The sequence below is a fragment of the Ahaetulla prasina genome, chromosome 15 (genome assembly GCF_028640845.1).
Source record: "Ahaetulla prasina isolate Xishuangbanna chromosome 15, ASM2864084v1, whole genome shotgun sequence".
Taxonomy (NCBI): domain Eukaryota; kingdom Metazoa; phylum Chordata; class Lepidosauria; order Squamata; family Colubridae; genus Ahaetulla; species Ahaetulla prasina.
The window spans coordinates 15,358,307-15,370,497 of record NC_080553.1 but is presented as its reverse complement, the minus strand read 5'-3'; the positions used below and the strand labels follow the sequence as shown (position 1 = coordinate 15,370,497).

Here is a 12,191-nt window from a genome sequence, read left to right as displayed (position 1 = left end):
TCCGAAATTGGTCTCTTGGAGAGCTGGGAAAACAACAGGCTTTTCGATGAAAGATTTCTTAATAGCGGCTGCTTTATTTCGCCCGCTCTTGGCTCCTGGGCTACATCTAATTAGCATCGTTAGACTCCCGCCAACGGACTTGTGTTTTAAGCCTGTGCCTGTTTAGCTGAAAGTTTTCGCAGGGCCTCCTCGCCTAGTGATGGATTGAAGACTTTGCAGGAGGTGTTTGACCAGTCTCAGGTTGCCAATTTTCTCTCTCTCTCTCTCTCTCTCTTCTTGCTTCCTTTCTTGTTGGCAACCTGCGACAGATCCTTCAGCTCTGCATCGGCAACCACGACCTGTTCATGAGGAGACGGAAGGCCGATTCCCTCGAAGTCCAGCAAATGAAAGCCCAGGCCAGAGAGGAGAAAGCCAGGAAGCAGGTGAGAATATTACTACTTCAAACAAGTGAGCTGTGCATTCCACAAAACATCCTAGATCAAAACTCAAGGCTCCTCTGTGGGGATGCTTAGATCCGGCCCGCGTTGGCCGCCTTGGAAAAGAGCGAAGGACCGGCCCCTCTGCCGGCGAGTTTCTCCTTAGTTCCAGGTTACTTCTCTCCTTGATTAGTTTCCATCCGTTGCTTCTTGCCTTGCCTTCTGGGGCTTTGGAAAATAAGTTCACTCCCTCTTCTTCGGGGCAGCCCCACAAAAACTGGAATATTGCGATCAGGTCACCCCGAGACCTTCTTTTCTTTAGACTGGCCGTACCCAATTCCTGCCACCGTTCTTCATATGTTTTTAGTCTCCAGGCCTTCAATACGGTTACAACCTGTTTGCCCAGCACCGGAAATGTGACCACACTCGCTTTGCTTGCACACATGCGCCAGCCATGTCAAACATGTCAATTTGCTCTCGCATGCTGTCCACGCATGTGTGCCATGTCAAAAACACGGCGATATAGGACAGGATTGTGCCTGGGTGGGTGGCCAGGCTGCACCCGCAGGTCGCCACTACTAGTGGGAGTGCCGCCCTCCCGAGCTCCATTGGCAGAGGCTTGCAGGAGGCTGTCGCATCCAAAAACGGAGCTCAGAGCCCGTTTTCGCTGGCAGAGCACTCGGGCCGCCACAGGCGCCCCCGACGTGAGTGACATCGACCTGGCCACGCCCACCCCGGCTCCCTGAGGTCAAACACAACCCTGATGCGGCCTTCAGTGTAATCGAGTTCGATATCCCTTTTCTGTTGTGCCTCGCCCGCTTTCCCCGCAGCCGGGGCCTTCTCATCTGCTTCTGAAAGCTGAGGAATGTCCTAGTATGCCTCCCAGCCCCAGCCCTGGCTCCATGCCCAGACAGGCTGAGGAGGAAGAAGTACCTCCAGCCCCCAGCTCTGGCTCCATGCCCAGGCAAACGGAGCAACTAGACCCCTCCCCCTCCCCCACAGCATGTGAGCCTGAGGAAGGTCAATTGCCAACAGCTGCAGACTGGAGTGACCCTCGCTTCAGGAGAATTGATAGGCGGAGGCAACAGAAGGAGGGGAAGGGCAGGCCTGGATAAGTGCTGAGTCATGGAGCCACACCCCATGGCCTATATAAAGGACCTGCTTTCTGGCATTTTCTGAGTCAGGCAAAGTCTAAACATATCTTGCTGAAGTCACTTTCTGGTCTCCTGCCTGCCCTGAGGACTCTGCTAGGACTTTGGCAGAGCTGCAGAGGCAAGCCTGATTCGGATTTCCCTGACCCGGCCGGCAGCGGAGGAGTGGGACACGACATTTTCTTAGATCCTGAATGCTTATAGCAGCGGCTTGTCCCATGGCCTGCTGGGCCTGAACTAAACAGAAACCACGTTGTGAACTTGCTAAGATGATGGAAGGGTTTGCGTAGGATGCTGACCTACAAACTCCTTTCAGGCTGTGTGAACTGATCACTGAATAAACAAAACAGTGGAAAAAACTGGCCAAATGCCATTGATTTGGGCAGTGGTGAAATCCAATTTTTTTTAATACCGCTTCTGTGGGCGTGGGCGTGGCTTGGGCGGGCGTGGCAGGGGAAGGATACTGCAAAATCCCCATTCCCGCCTGACTCCTGGGGGGGAAGGATATTGCAAAATCTCCATTCCCTCCACACTCTGCGGCCAGCCAGAGGTGGCATTCGCCAGTTCTCCGCACTGCTCAAACTTTCCGCTACCGGTTCTCCAGAACCTGCTGGATTTCATCCCTGGATTTGGGGGCTGCTTTTGCCAACCTTCGTTTGAAGGACACTTGGCATATCCACGTGTCCCTCAAACGGAGAAGGAGGTGTTATCTTGACCAACCCTGGTTTTCTTCTTAACCGAGTTGGAAGGAAACTTGGAGGTCATCTAGTCCAGTGGTCACCAACCAGTGGTCCATGAGAAAATTTTGGTGGTCCGCAGGAAAATTATTTGCATTTTTTATATTGCACTAAATACTATTTAGCTTTTTTAAAAAAACCATATTAGTGGTCCGCGGGATTTAAAATTGGGGATTTAGTGGTCCCTGAGGTCCGAAAGGTTGGTGATCCCTGTTCTAGTCCAACCCCCTGCCCGGGCAGGAAACCCTACACCACTTCAGACAAATGGTTATCCAACGTCTTCTTAAAAAACTCCCCGTGTTGGAGTATTTACAATTTCTGGAGGCAAGTTGTTCCACTGGTTAATTGTTCTCACTGTCAGGAAATTTCTCCTTAGTTCTAGGTTGCTTCTCTCCTTGATGAGTTTCCACCCACTGCTTCTTGTCCCTTTGTCCTGTGTCTTTGCTGACACATCCCTTCCATCTGCTTTTGGTGTAAAGGTGTTGAGTGTGTGCGTGCACGTCCACGCAAGCATGTGCTACAGAGTGTTTTCTAAATGCGTCTCCTCTTTCCGTTACTCCTCTCCACATTTTGGAATGGGTGTGTGTGTGTATGTGTTGGCCGCGGCGGCAGGGAATCGGTTACCGGGAAAACGGAACCGAGGAGGAGGAGGAGGAGGAGGAGCAGCCATGCCATCCTCTCTCCTAATTAAACGATAATGAACTGTGTGCCGATGTGCGGCTTGCATGCCGCCTGCATGCTAATGCGCGGCTTGGCCTCCTTTCTCCCATCTGGCAGACGCAGCGCATAGCAGTCTGCAGCAGAGAGCCAGGGAGTACATCGCTGCAAATTGGATTGCATGAATCACGCTCGCCGAGCCTTTCCTCTTTGCTGAAACCCATACAGCTAATCTGTAGAGTGCCAGGCGGAATATTGATGGCCGCTTCTGGGTAAGCTGCTAGACAGAGCAGGAGAAGCAGCAGCCGGGCCTCTTGGGTCGGGAGGGGGTCCCCCCAAGCTGTGGGCTGCGGCCCACGAGAGGTCCGTGAGAGGTTTGCCACTGGGCCGCGGAAAGGGCCGGCGAGCATGCATGTGTAGCCTCACCGTAGCATGTTCACGGTACACGCCACTCGCAAAAACGGGAGCTGCACGCGCTTCCTGGCCACTTAACGCGAACCATCAATCCTCCCTTCGGCTAGTCTGTGAAGCCAAAAACTTTGGGGAATTCTTGTGTTGGGTTTTAGAGATGCCCCAAAATGTTACGGAAGTCTTAGATCCTGGATTTCCTTAGTGTGAGGACCCGAAAACATCTGGGTTTAGAACTTAACTCAACAGGCATCTGGCGTTGTGTTCGGTCCTTCTAGCAGGGCTGAGTGGGATGTAGACAATCCCTTTTAACAAGTGTTGTGGGAGTTCAACTCCTTCAACTCCTGTTGTGAAAATCTTGCCCCCTCCCATGGCACCTCCTGAGCTCCGTGTGGAAGGGGAATTACAAATGAAGGCAACTACACACGTGTCCCAGAATAATGTTGCAAGGTCCAATCTGAGTCGGTCACCAGGACCAGCGTTTAGACTGCCATGCTTTTGGACTTCCAAGGAGCCAGCCACAGCTCCGTGACCAAATTTATTCATTCCCAAACCTTTCGTCCTACTTCCTATCGACAGAAGCAGGCTTCCTTCTTCTCAAGACCATGAGCCAAGTTCTTGGCCATGATTTGCTCCTCGTGAAACCCACCTTAAGTTCAAGGGAGGTTTGAAAGCATCTAAAGAACTTGTCTCGGGTGTCTTTGCCAGCCTGGCAAACATGACTGAAGATGAGCAATTTTCCAGAGACTTTGTTTTCCAAGCTTTCAGACTCGCGCTGAAGCCCATCCTCAGGTAGCTTCTCTCTCTCTCTCTCCAGAATGATTTAATATGACTTAATAGTCGACCATCAACACCGTAATTAACAGCTAAAAAGCCACAACGCAACCAAGCACCTGTCAGGTTTCCAACGGATGCCCTAATTAAATCATGAGCCAAGCTTCAAAAGAAATCTAGTCACTTATTAGGAGCTTCATGTCGACACATTCCAAGTGAAGCCAATTCTGACCCCACGTAATTTACGACCCAGTCCTGTTTCCCTCCCTGCCCCCAGGGTTTGTCATCAGTCACATTCACCAGCGGAGCAATTTTGCGGGTTGTAGAGATCACTCCCCTCCGATCGCTGTGGGTAAACCTGGGAGACAGCCTTGAGAGAGATAGGTCTGGAATGTGCTTTTGTTTTTGGCTACCATGCTGCTCCGCCGTGTTCCTAACCCTTTGCCTATGGCAACCAGAGAGCAGAGCAGGGATCCTTTGCGAGTTGACAGCACCGCATAAATACTACTCGTAGAACAACTCAGTGCAGACATTCTGGAGAGAGAGAGAGAGAGAAGTTCTCTGAGGATGGGTTTCTTCAGTACCAGTCTGAAAGCTGGGAAGATTAAATCTCTGGTCCCAGTGACTGATTCAGATTGGATCCTGGAAGGAGAATTGCTCATCGGGCTGGCAAAGACACTCAAGGCAAAGCTCATAAGATGCTTTCAAACCTCCCTTGAACTTATTTGCCAAGAACTTGGCCAACGCTCTTTGAGAAGAAGGAAGCCTGTTTCTGTCGATAGGAAGTAGAACAAAAGGTTCGGGAACAAATAAATTTGGCAACGGGGCAGTGGCTGGCTCCTTTGAAGGCCCCTTGGGGTTCTCCACCTGTTTGTGCCATGTTGCGAAGAAGGATTTAGGAGGCCTGTCAAATCCTCCTTCCATTTTTCTTTTCATTTTCTTAGCAGCCTACGATATAAACCGTCTTGGGTGATTTGGAAAAAGCAGGTCACCGTTTGGCGAAAACGTTCAGCATTGGACGTCCTGCAATTTCCACTTTTTTAAAGGAAAACAACCGGAAAGGTTGCTGCTATTACAGGAAAAAAAAAAAACTTCCGGTGCAGTGGTGAAATGTAAAATTTGTTATTACCGGTTCTGTGGGCGTGGCTTGTGGGGGGGGAGTTGTAATGTGACTGGGTGGGCGTGGCCAACTTTTTTTAAAAAAACTTTTTTTTTTTTTAGTAAAAAAGTTTTATTTCCATTTTCCAACAACCTATTCAATATACAGTCTCTTATTCAACATTAGTCATTAACTTTCATTTGTTATTCGGACCTGCCCAGCTACCACTTCCTATTTAACAAACCTTTCCTCCTCCTTTCTCTACTTTCTTCTACTTTCTTCATCCTTCCTCTCCTTCGCTTTTCTACATCCTCTCCTCCTTCCCTACTCTTCTCTTCCACCCTTTCTAACCCTCTCTCTTTCCCCTTTCTTCTTCCTCTCCTTTCCCCCCTTTCTACCTTTCTCTTTCCTACCTACTTTCTTCCTTCACTCTCTCCTCTCCCTTTCTGAAATGGCAGCTGAGCAGCCCCGATTTCATTTCAAATTATTTCTATTTCTTAATTACATATCTTCAATCATACCTTTACATTGATACTTCATCTCCCCCCTCTCCCCCCCCCCCCCTCCCACCCCCCAAGACTTCCCAGAACAAAGTACAGGGTATAAGATTAACAATCATAAATTAAAATACAACATAAGTCATAATCCATAGTCACTCCTCTCTCTAAGACCTTAACTCCCCTTCCAGAAACAAAAAAGTACATTCTTCTTCCAGTCCAGTTTTTTTTTAAACTTTTAAAAGCATTTTTTCTACGACCTCTTCGGCCGAAAAGGTTGCAAAAAAAAATATGCTTTTAAAAAGCTCTGATGATCCCAGCTGAGTTGCCCGACTTTTAACAACCTCTTTGGCCTATTTACAAGCCACCCGCCCTCCAATCGCTTGCTTCTTCCTTAAGATGGAGCGCCAACGTTTAGCCCGAGAGAAACAGATGAGAGAAGAGGCCGAACGCACAAGGGACGAGTTGGAGAGGAGACTTCTGCAGTTGAAAGAGGAGGCCACAATGGCGAATGAAGCTCTGGTAGGCCCCTCAGAACAGTGGTGGGATTCAAATAATTTGATAGCCGGTTCTCTGCCCTAATGACCAGCTGGGTAGGTTTGGCCATGGTGGGCATGGCCATGGGGTGTGACAGGCAGTACTCGGCTTCCTGCACACACCTTGGGAGCAAAAACAGGCCGCGGGGGGGTGGGGGACACACCGACACACAACACCCCCCCCGCCATTTTGGGCCTAGGAGGCCTCCCTGAACTTACCTGGGAGTCAAAACGGGGCACGTGGGGACTCCTGAAAGGAATGGGGAGGGGCGGAGCCATCCAGCAATTCAGCTACCGGTTTGGCCGAACCGGACCGAACCCCGTCACTGCCTCAGATGCTTCTACAAGTAGAGTCTTACCTAGAAAGAAGAGTGTGGAAGGGATGTTTCATCCAAGATAGCTGGTGGACGATGTGTATTGCTCACCTGAGGCCCGTCACTGTTGTCACTCCGAACGGTCACTAAGTGAACTGTGGTCTGTCGTGTGTCTTAAATTCTCTCGTCCTTCCCGCCTAGATGAGATCGGAAGAAACTGCCGACTTGCTGGCGGAAAAAGCTCAGATCACCGAAGAGGAAGCCAAGCTCCTGGCTCAGAAGGCAGCCGAGGCCGAGCAGGAGATGCAACGGATCAAAGCCACGGCCATACGGACCGAGGAAGAGAAGCGCCTGATGGAGCAGAAGGTGTTGGAGGCGGAGATGCTGGCGCTGAAAATGGCAGAGGAGTCGGAACGAAGGTGGTGCCCTCAGGGGGAGGCTTGGGTCTCTGATATGCCCACTTGGGCTCCTTACGTAGGGGGTACCTACTGGGTCTGTTAAACTTCAGGGAGGACAGCCATCGCTTACCCTACCCCTGTTTCCTTAGAACGGTGTTTCTCAGCCGTGGCAGCTTGAAGACGTGCGGACTTCAGCTCCCAGAATTCCCCAGCCAGCATGTAGCATTTACATAGCATTGCTGATTTAGTATCCACGACTGTCGCTAAGTGTTGTTTCTAATGTTTTGTGATGAATATATTTTTGCAATGACTATGATTAATGATCTGTCACTATGGTTGTATGTACACTGAGAGCTTATGCACCGGAGACAAATTCCTTCTATGTCTAATCACACTTGGCCAATAAAGAATTCTCTTCTCTTCTCTTCTCTTCTCTTCTCTTCTCTTCTCTTCTCTTCTCTTCTCTTCTCTTCTCTTCTGTATTCTGTATTCTCTATTCTCTATACTCTATACTCTATACTCTATACTCTTCTCTTCTATTTTCTATTCTTTTCTCTCTTTTCTCTTCTATTATCTCGTTCCTTCTCTATTCTATTCTATTCTATTTTCTATTCTTTTCTCTCTTCTCTCGTTCCTTCTTTCTCTATTCTATTCTACTCTACTCTACTCTACTCTATTCTATTCTTTATTCTTTCCTCTTCCATTTCGACCGAATAGGCTGTAAAAAAATGCTTTTAAAAGGTTAAAAAAAAAAGGAGGCTCTGACAATCCCAGCCGAGCCGTGCGATCGTCGGAGCCTTTTTTTTAACTTTTAAAAGCATTTTTTTACAACCTATTGTAAAAAATACATAGCCTTAAAAAAAAAAGGCTCTTGATGATTCCAGCTGAGCTGCCTGATCATCAGAGCCTTTAAAAAAAAAAACTTTTAAAAGCATTATTTTAATAGGTTGTAAAAAAAATGCTTTTAAAAGTAAAAAAAAAAATCGCACGCCACAGCTTCTCAATACTCCCTCCCACCCCCCGGCAGGGTGTTCTACTTACCCCATGGCTCCTTTTGGCGGGCACTGTGTGCGCACCTTGCATTCGGTGTGCGATGCGCAGCACGCATGCACAGCCAGCGAGCCCGTAGTAAACCGGTTCAGATTTCACCACTGCTCCTGGAACGCCCCACCTCTTGTCTTTTTTTTTGAGGGGGGGGGAGGATAAATGCTGGTTTGGGTGTGACTGCGGGTTCCTCTTTTCTTGACTGCCTCCAGGGCAAAGGAGGCCGATCAGCTCAAGAACGACCTGCAAGAATCCCGTGACTCTGAGAGGAGAGCCAAGCAGAAACTTCTGGAGATCACCAGCAAGTCATCCTACGCCGTAAGAAAATTCTGAATTACTGCTGTTAAGGGTAATCTGGGTTCGCAGCCAAGGTTGTGGACTGTTGAGCAGAGCACCCTACGCATGAAAACCACTGAGACTGGTTGTAGACAATAACAGTCACTTGCAGACAAACTGGGGTTTGATATTCCTTTACTTTTAGGGAAAAGGCAAAGACATAGTCCAAAAATAATTCCAGGTCATATACGTATAAAACCAGTCAGGGATGTTACAAATATCAGGTCTTATTACCAATGTAGACTTGCACAACAAACAAGGTCTTCTTTCAGTTTGGCAAAACACAGTTCAATTCACAACAGTCAGTATCTTGAGGAATCAGTAACTAGCCATGATCAAACAACAATCATAAAGCTCAAATATACAGTTGCAGCATGTCTTCACTTACAATGCTGTAGCATCCCTGTAGATTCCCCACAAGCCATAATTTAGTAGTCCTTTTATACATTGGCTACAGAGCTCAACCAATCAGGATGCTTGCATGATGCAGCACAGCCTTAAAGCAGTATCATGCCTTTCTACATACATACATAGTTAGTTTATATATTGCCTGGCCAACTAGTTAGGCAAATAACAATTTCCTGACAACTGCATTATTTCTCCTCCCCTGCACTTTTGAGGACTCCAGACTTTTCGTTCTTATGGATGTGCCTGGGTGTCCTCCAGATCAATCCTTTCCCAACCTTAAGATGGGTGGACTTCAACTCCCAGAATTCCCTGCTTGAATTGACCACCGCCCCCCCAGTCCAGTGTTTCTCAACTTTGGCAACTTTTAAGATTTTGGGGGCAGGGGGCTTCAACTCCCAGAATTCCCCAGCCAGCTTGAGTTGACACCTAGACGAGGCTTTGTGAGTCTCAGCAACTTTTAAGGTGGGCGGATTTCAACTCCCAGAATTCCCCAGCCAGCTATCTTAAAGTTGCCATGCTTGGGGAATCACTGTTTGAGACGAGTGGACCTTTAATTTCCCAAAATTTTTAGCCAGTGATCATGTTGGCTAGGGAATCCTGAGATTCTGAGATTAGCCCAACTTAAATAACAATAGCACTTACTGTAGACTTACATATCGCTTTGCAGGACTTCACAGCCTTCTCTAAGCGGTTTACAGAGTCGGCCTCTTGCAAACCCCAACAATCTGGGTCCTCATTTTACCGCCTTTGGAAGGATGGAAGGCTGAGTCAACCTTGAGCCGGTCAGGCTCGAACTCCTGGCTGTGGGCAGAGTTAACCAGCAATATTGCATTATAACCCCTGCGCTTCCAGGGAGGGTGGGAGGGAGGAAGGAAGAAGAAGAATTAGAATTGAAAGAGCTAAAGAGAAAGATTATAATGGAGGAAAGGAGAGAAGGAAGGAAGGAAGGAAGGAGAAGAATTGAAAGAGCTAAAGAGAAAGATTATAAGGGAGGAAAGGAGGGAGGGAATGAAAGGAAGGAAGGAAGGAGAAGAATTGAAAGAGATAAAGAGAAAGATTATACTGGAGGGAGGGAAGGAAGGAAAGAAAGGAAGGAAGGAAGGAAGGAGAAGAATTGAAAGAGATAAAGAGAAAGATTATAATGGAGGAAAGGAGGGAGGGAAGGAAGGAAGGAAGGAGAAGAAAGAGATAGAAAGATTATAAAGGAGGAAAGGAGGGAGGGAAGGAAAGGAAGGAAGTAAGGAGAAGAATTGAAAGAGATAAAGAGAAAGGTTATAAGGGAGGAAAGGAGGGAAGGAAGGAAGGAAGGAGAAGAAAGATAAAGAGAAAGATTATAAGGGAGGAAAGGAGCGAGGAAGGGAGAAAGAACAATAACAGTAGCACTTTTATACCGCTTCACGGTGCTTTTGCAGCCCTCTCTCAGCGGTTTACAGAGTCAGCCTCTTGCAAACCCCAACAATCTGGGGGGTTCTCATTTTACCGCCTTCGGAAGAAAATGCTTCCCTCCTTAAGGGTGTAAGCGATATCCTGTGAAGCCCGCGAGGGCTAGATAAAAAAAAATCTCTTTAAAAGGACATTCTCGATTCTCATGGGATGCTATTTGGGGCTATTTTGAATTCCTCGGTGCCGATAGCAACGGCTGTAAGAAAGAAAGAAAAATATATCATCCTTGAAAAAGAAAGACGAACCGGAAAGATGCGCTGATGATCTTTTCATGATCTTGGTGTGTGTGTGTTTGTGTGTGCGTGCGTGCACGCGCTTCTTAAAAGATTTGGCCTACTGCGTGCAATCAACGTTTCCAGAATTAGTGAAATCCGGGCATCTCTTCTCGGAGGTTCCAGCGTGCGGATGATCTGCTTAAATCTCTTTATCCCCTTAATGGTAGCAAACATAAGGAGATCTCCGATTGAAATGCAAGGCAGCTGGGCTTTAAAGAGGAGCCAAAAAAAACCCCACAACCAAAAACTCTGTTTTCCATCTTGAAAAAAAAAAAATTGTATTTATTAGCCCGGAGACTCCCTCGTTGTTATGGAACGGTTTCCTGTTACCTTTTACAATTCCCACCCTCCCGTTTTTCGTTCTTCTTTTGCTGGGAGCACGAATCATTCCGGGTCTGCTGGTTTGTTTATTTATTTATTTATTTATTTATTATTTATTTATTTATTATTTAGACTTTTATACCGCCCTTCTCCCGAAGGACTCAGGGCGGTGTACAGCCAAGTTAAAAATATACAATATACAATATTAAAACAACAAATTAAAATAACATATTATATAGTGGCCAACAAATTTAAACGTTTAAATATAAAACCGTCAAATTGACCCCAGTAAAACACAATACCCCCATTTAAAATTATTAAAATTCAAATTTCAGAATTTAAAAATTAAAAGTTAAAAATTAAGCCAGTTTAAAACAGCTCAGAAGTGCAATTGTCCAGAGACTGATTCTCTCATAAAAAAAAACCACCTCGGCTGAGTAGGAAAGGAATGACCAGTGCAAAAAGTAAGGAGAGTTAAAAAAAAAAAAAGCAGAGTGCGATAAAATTAATGTTCTTCGGTAACCGCTGGCAGGAAGAAGGTCCGGAATATAGGTGGGCCGAGAACATGTAAACGAAGTTAAATATCTGGAAGAGTCTGTTTTAAAGAAAGGCATTGATTCATTGCCTCATTCAGCTGCCCAGAGTCACTGAAACTCGGGCGGCATACAAGTTTAGTTTTGAACAGATTAACAGAGCTGGAAGGGATCTGATAGGTCATCTAGTCCAACCCCCTGTTCAAGCAGGAGACCCTTATACCATTTCTGATGAATGGCAGTCCAATCTTTTCTTGAAAGCCTCCAGTGATGAAGCTCCCACAACTTCTGAAGGCAACTTCTGTTCCATCGGCTGATTGTTCTCACTGTCAGAAAGTTCCTCCTTATTTCTAGGTTGAATCTCTCCTGGGTCAGTTTCCATCCATTATTCCTTGTCTGGCCTTCGGGTGCTTTGGGAAATAGCTTGACCCCCTTCCTCCTCTCTGTGGCAGCCCCTCAAATATTGGAAGACTGCTATTGTGTTTCCCCTGGTCCTTCTCTTCACTAGACTAACCAGGCCCAGTTCTTGCAACCGTTCATCGTATGTTTTAGTCTCCAGGCCTTTGATCATTTTAGACAAATTGAGATTAACAGAGTTGGAAGGGACCTTGTAGGTCATCTAGTCCAACCCCCTGCCCAAGCAGGAGACCCTACACCGTCTCTGACAAATGGCAGTCCAGTCTCTTCTTGAAAGCTTCCAGGGATGAAGCTCCCACAACTTCCGAAGGCAAATTCTGTTCCATGGGTTGATGGTTTTCAGAAAATTCAGAAAATTTCTCCTTATTTCTAGGTTGAATCTCTCCTTGTTCAGTTTCCATCCATTATTCCTTGTCTGGCCTTCCGG

General features: G+C 47.0%; 1 protein-coding gene across 6 annotated transcripts in view; it reads left to right on the top strand.

The window, feature by feature from the left end:
* The window catches only part of NF2 (NF2, moesin-ezrin-radixin like (MERLIN) tumor suppressor), an 81,368-nt gene that overhangs the window by 40,056 nt on the left and 29,121 nt on the right, over nt 1-12,191 (top strand). For all 6 annotated transcript variants that reach the window (XM_058158400.1, XM_058158403.1, XM_058158398.1 and 3 more), the window contains 4 exons: nt 309-422; nt 6,139-6,261; nt 6,791-7,008; nt 8,244-8,349. In XM_058158400.1, the coding sequence (XP_058014383.1) occupies nt 309-422; nt 6,139-6,261; nt 6,791-7,008; nt 8,244-8,349 (561 nt within the window). The remainder of the gene's footprint in view (nt 1-308; nt 423-6,138; nt 6,262-6,790; nt 7,009-8,243; nt 8,350-12,191) is intronic.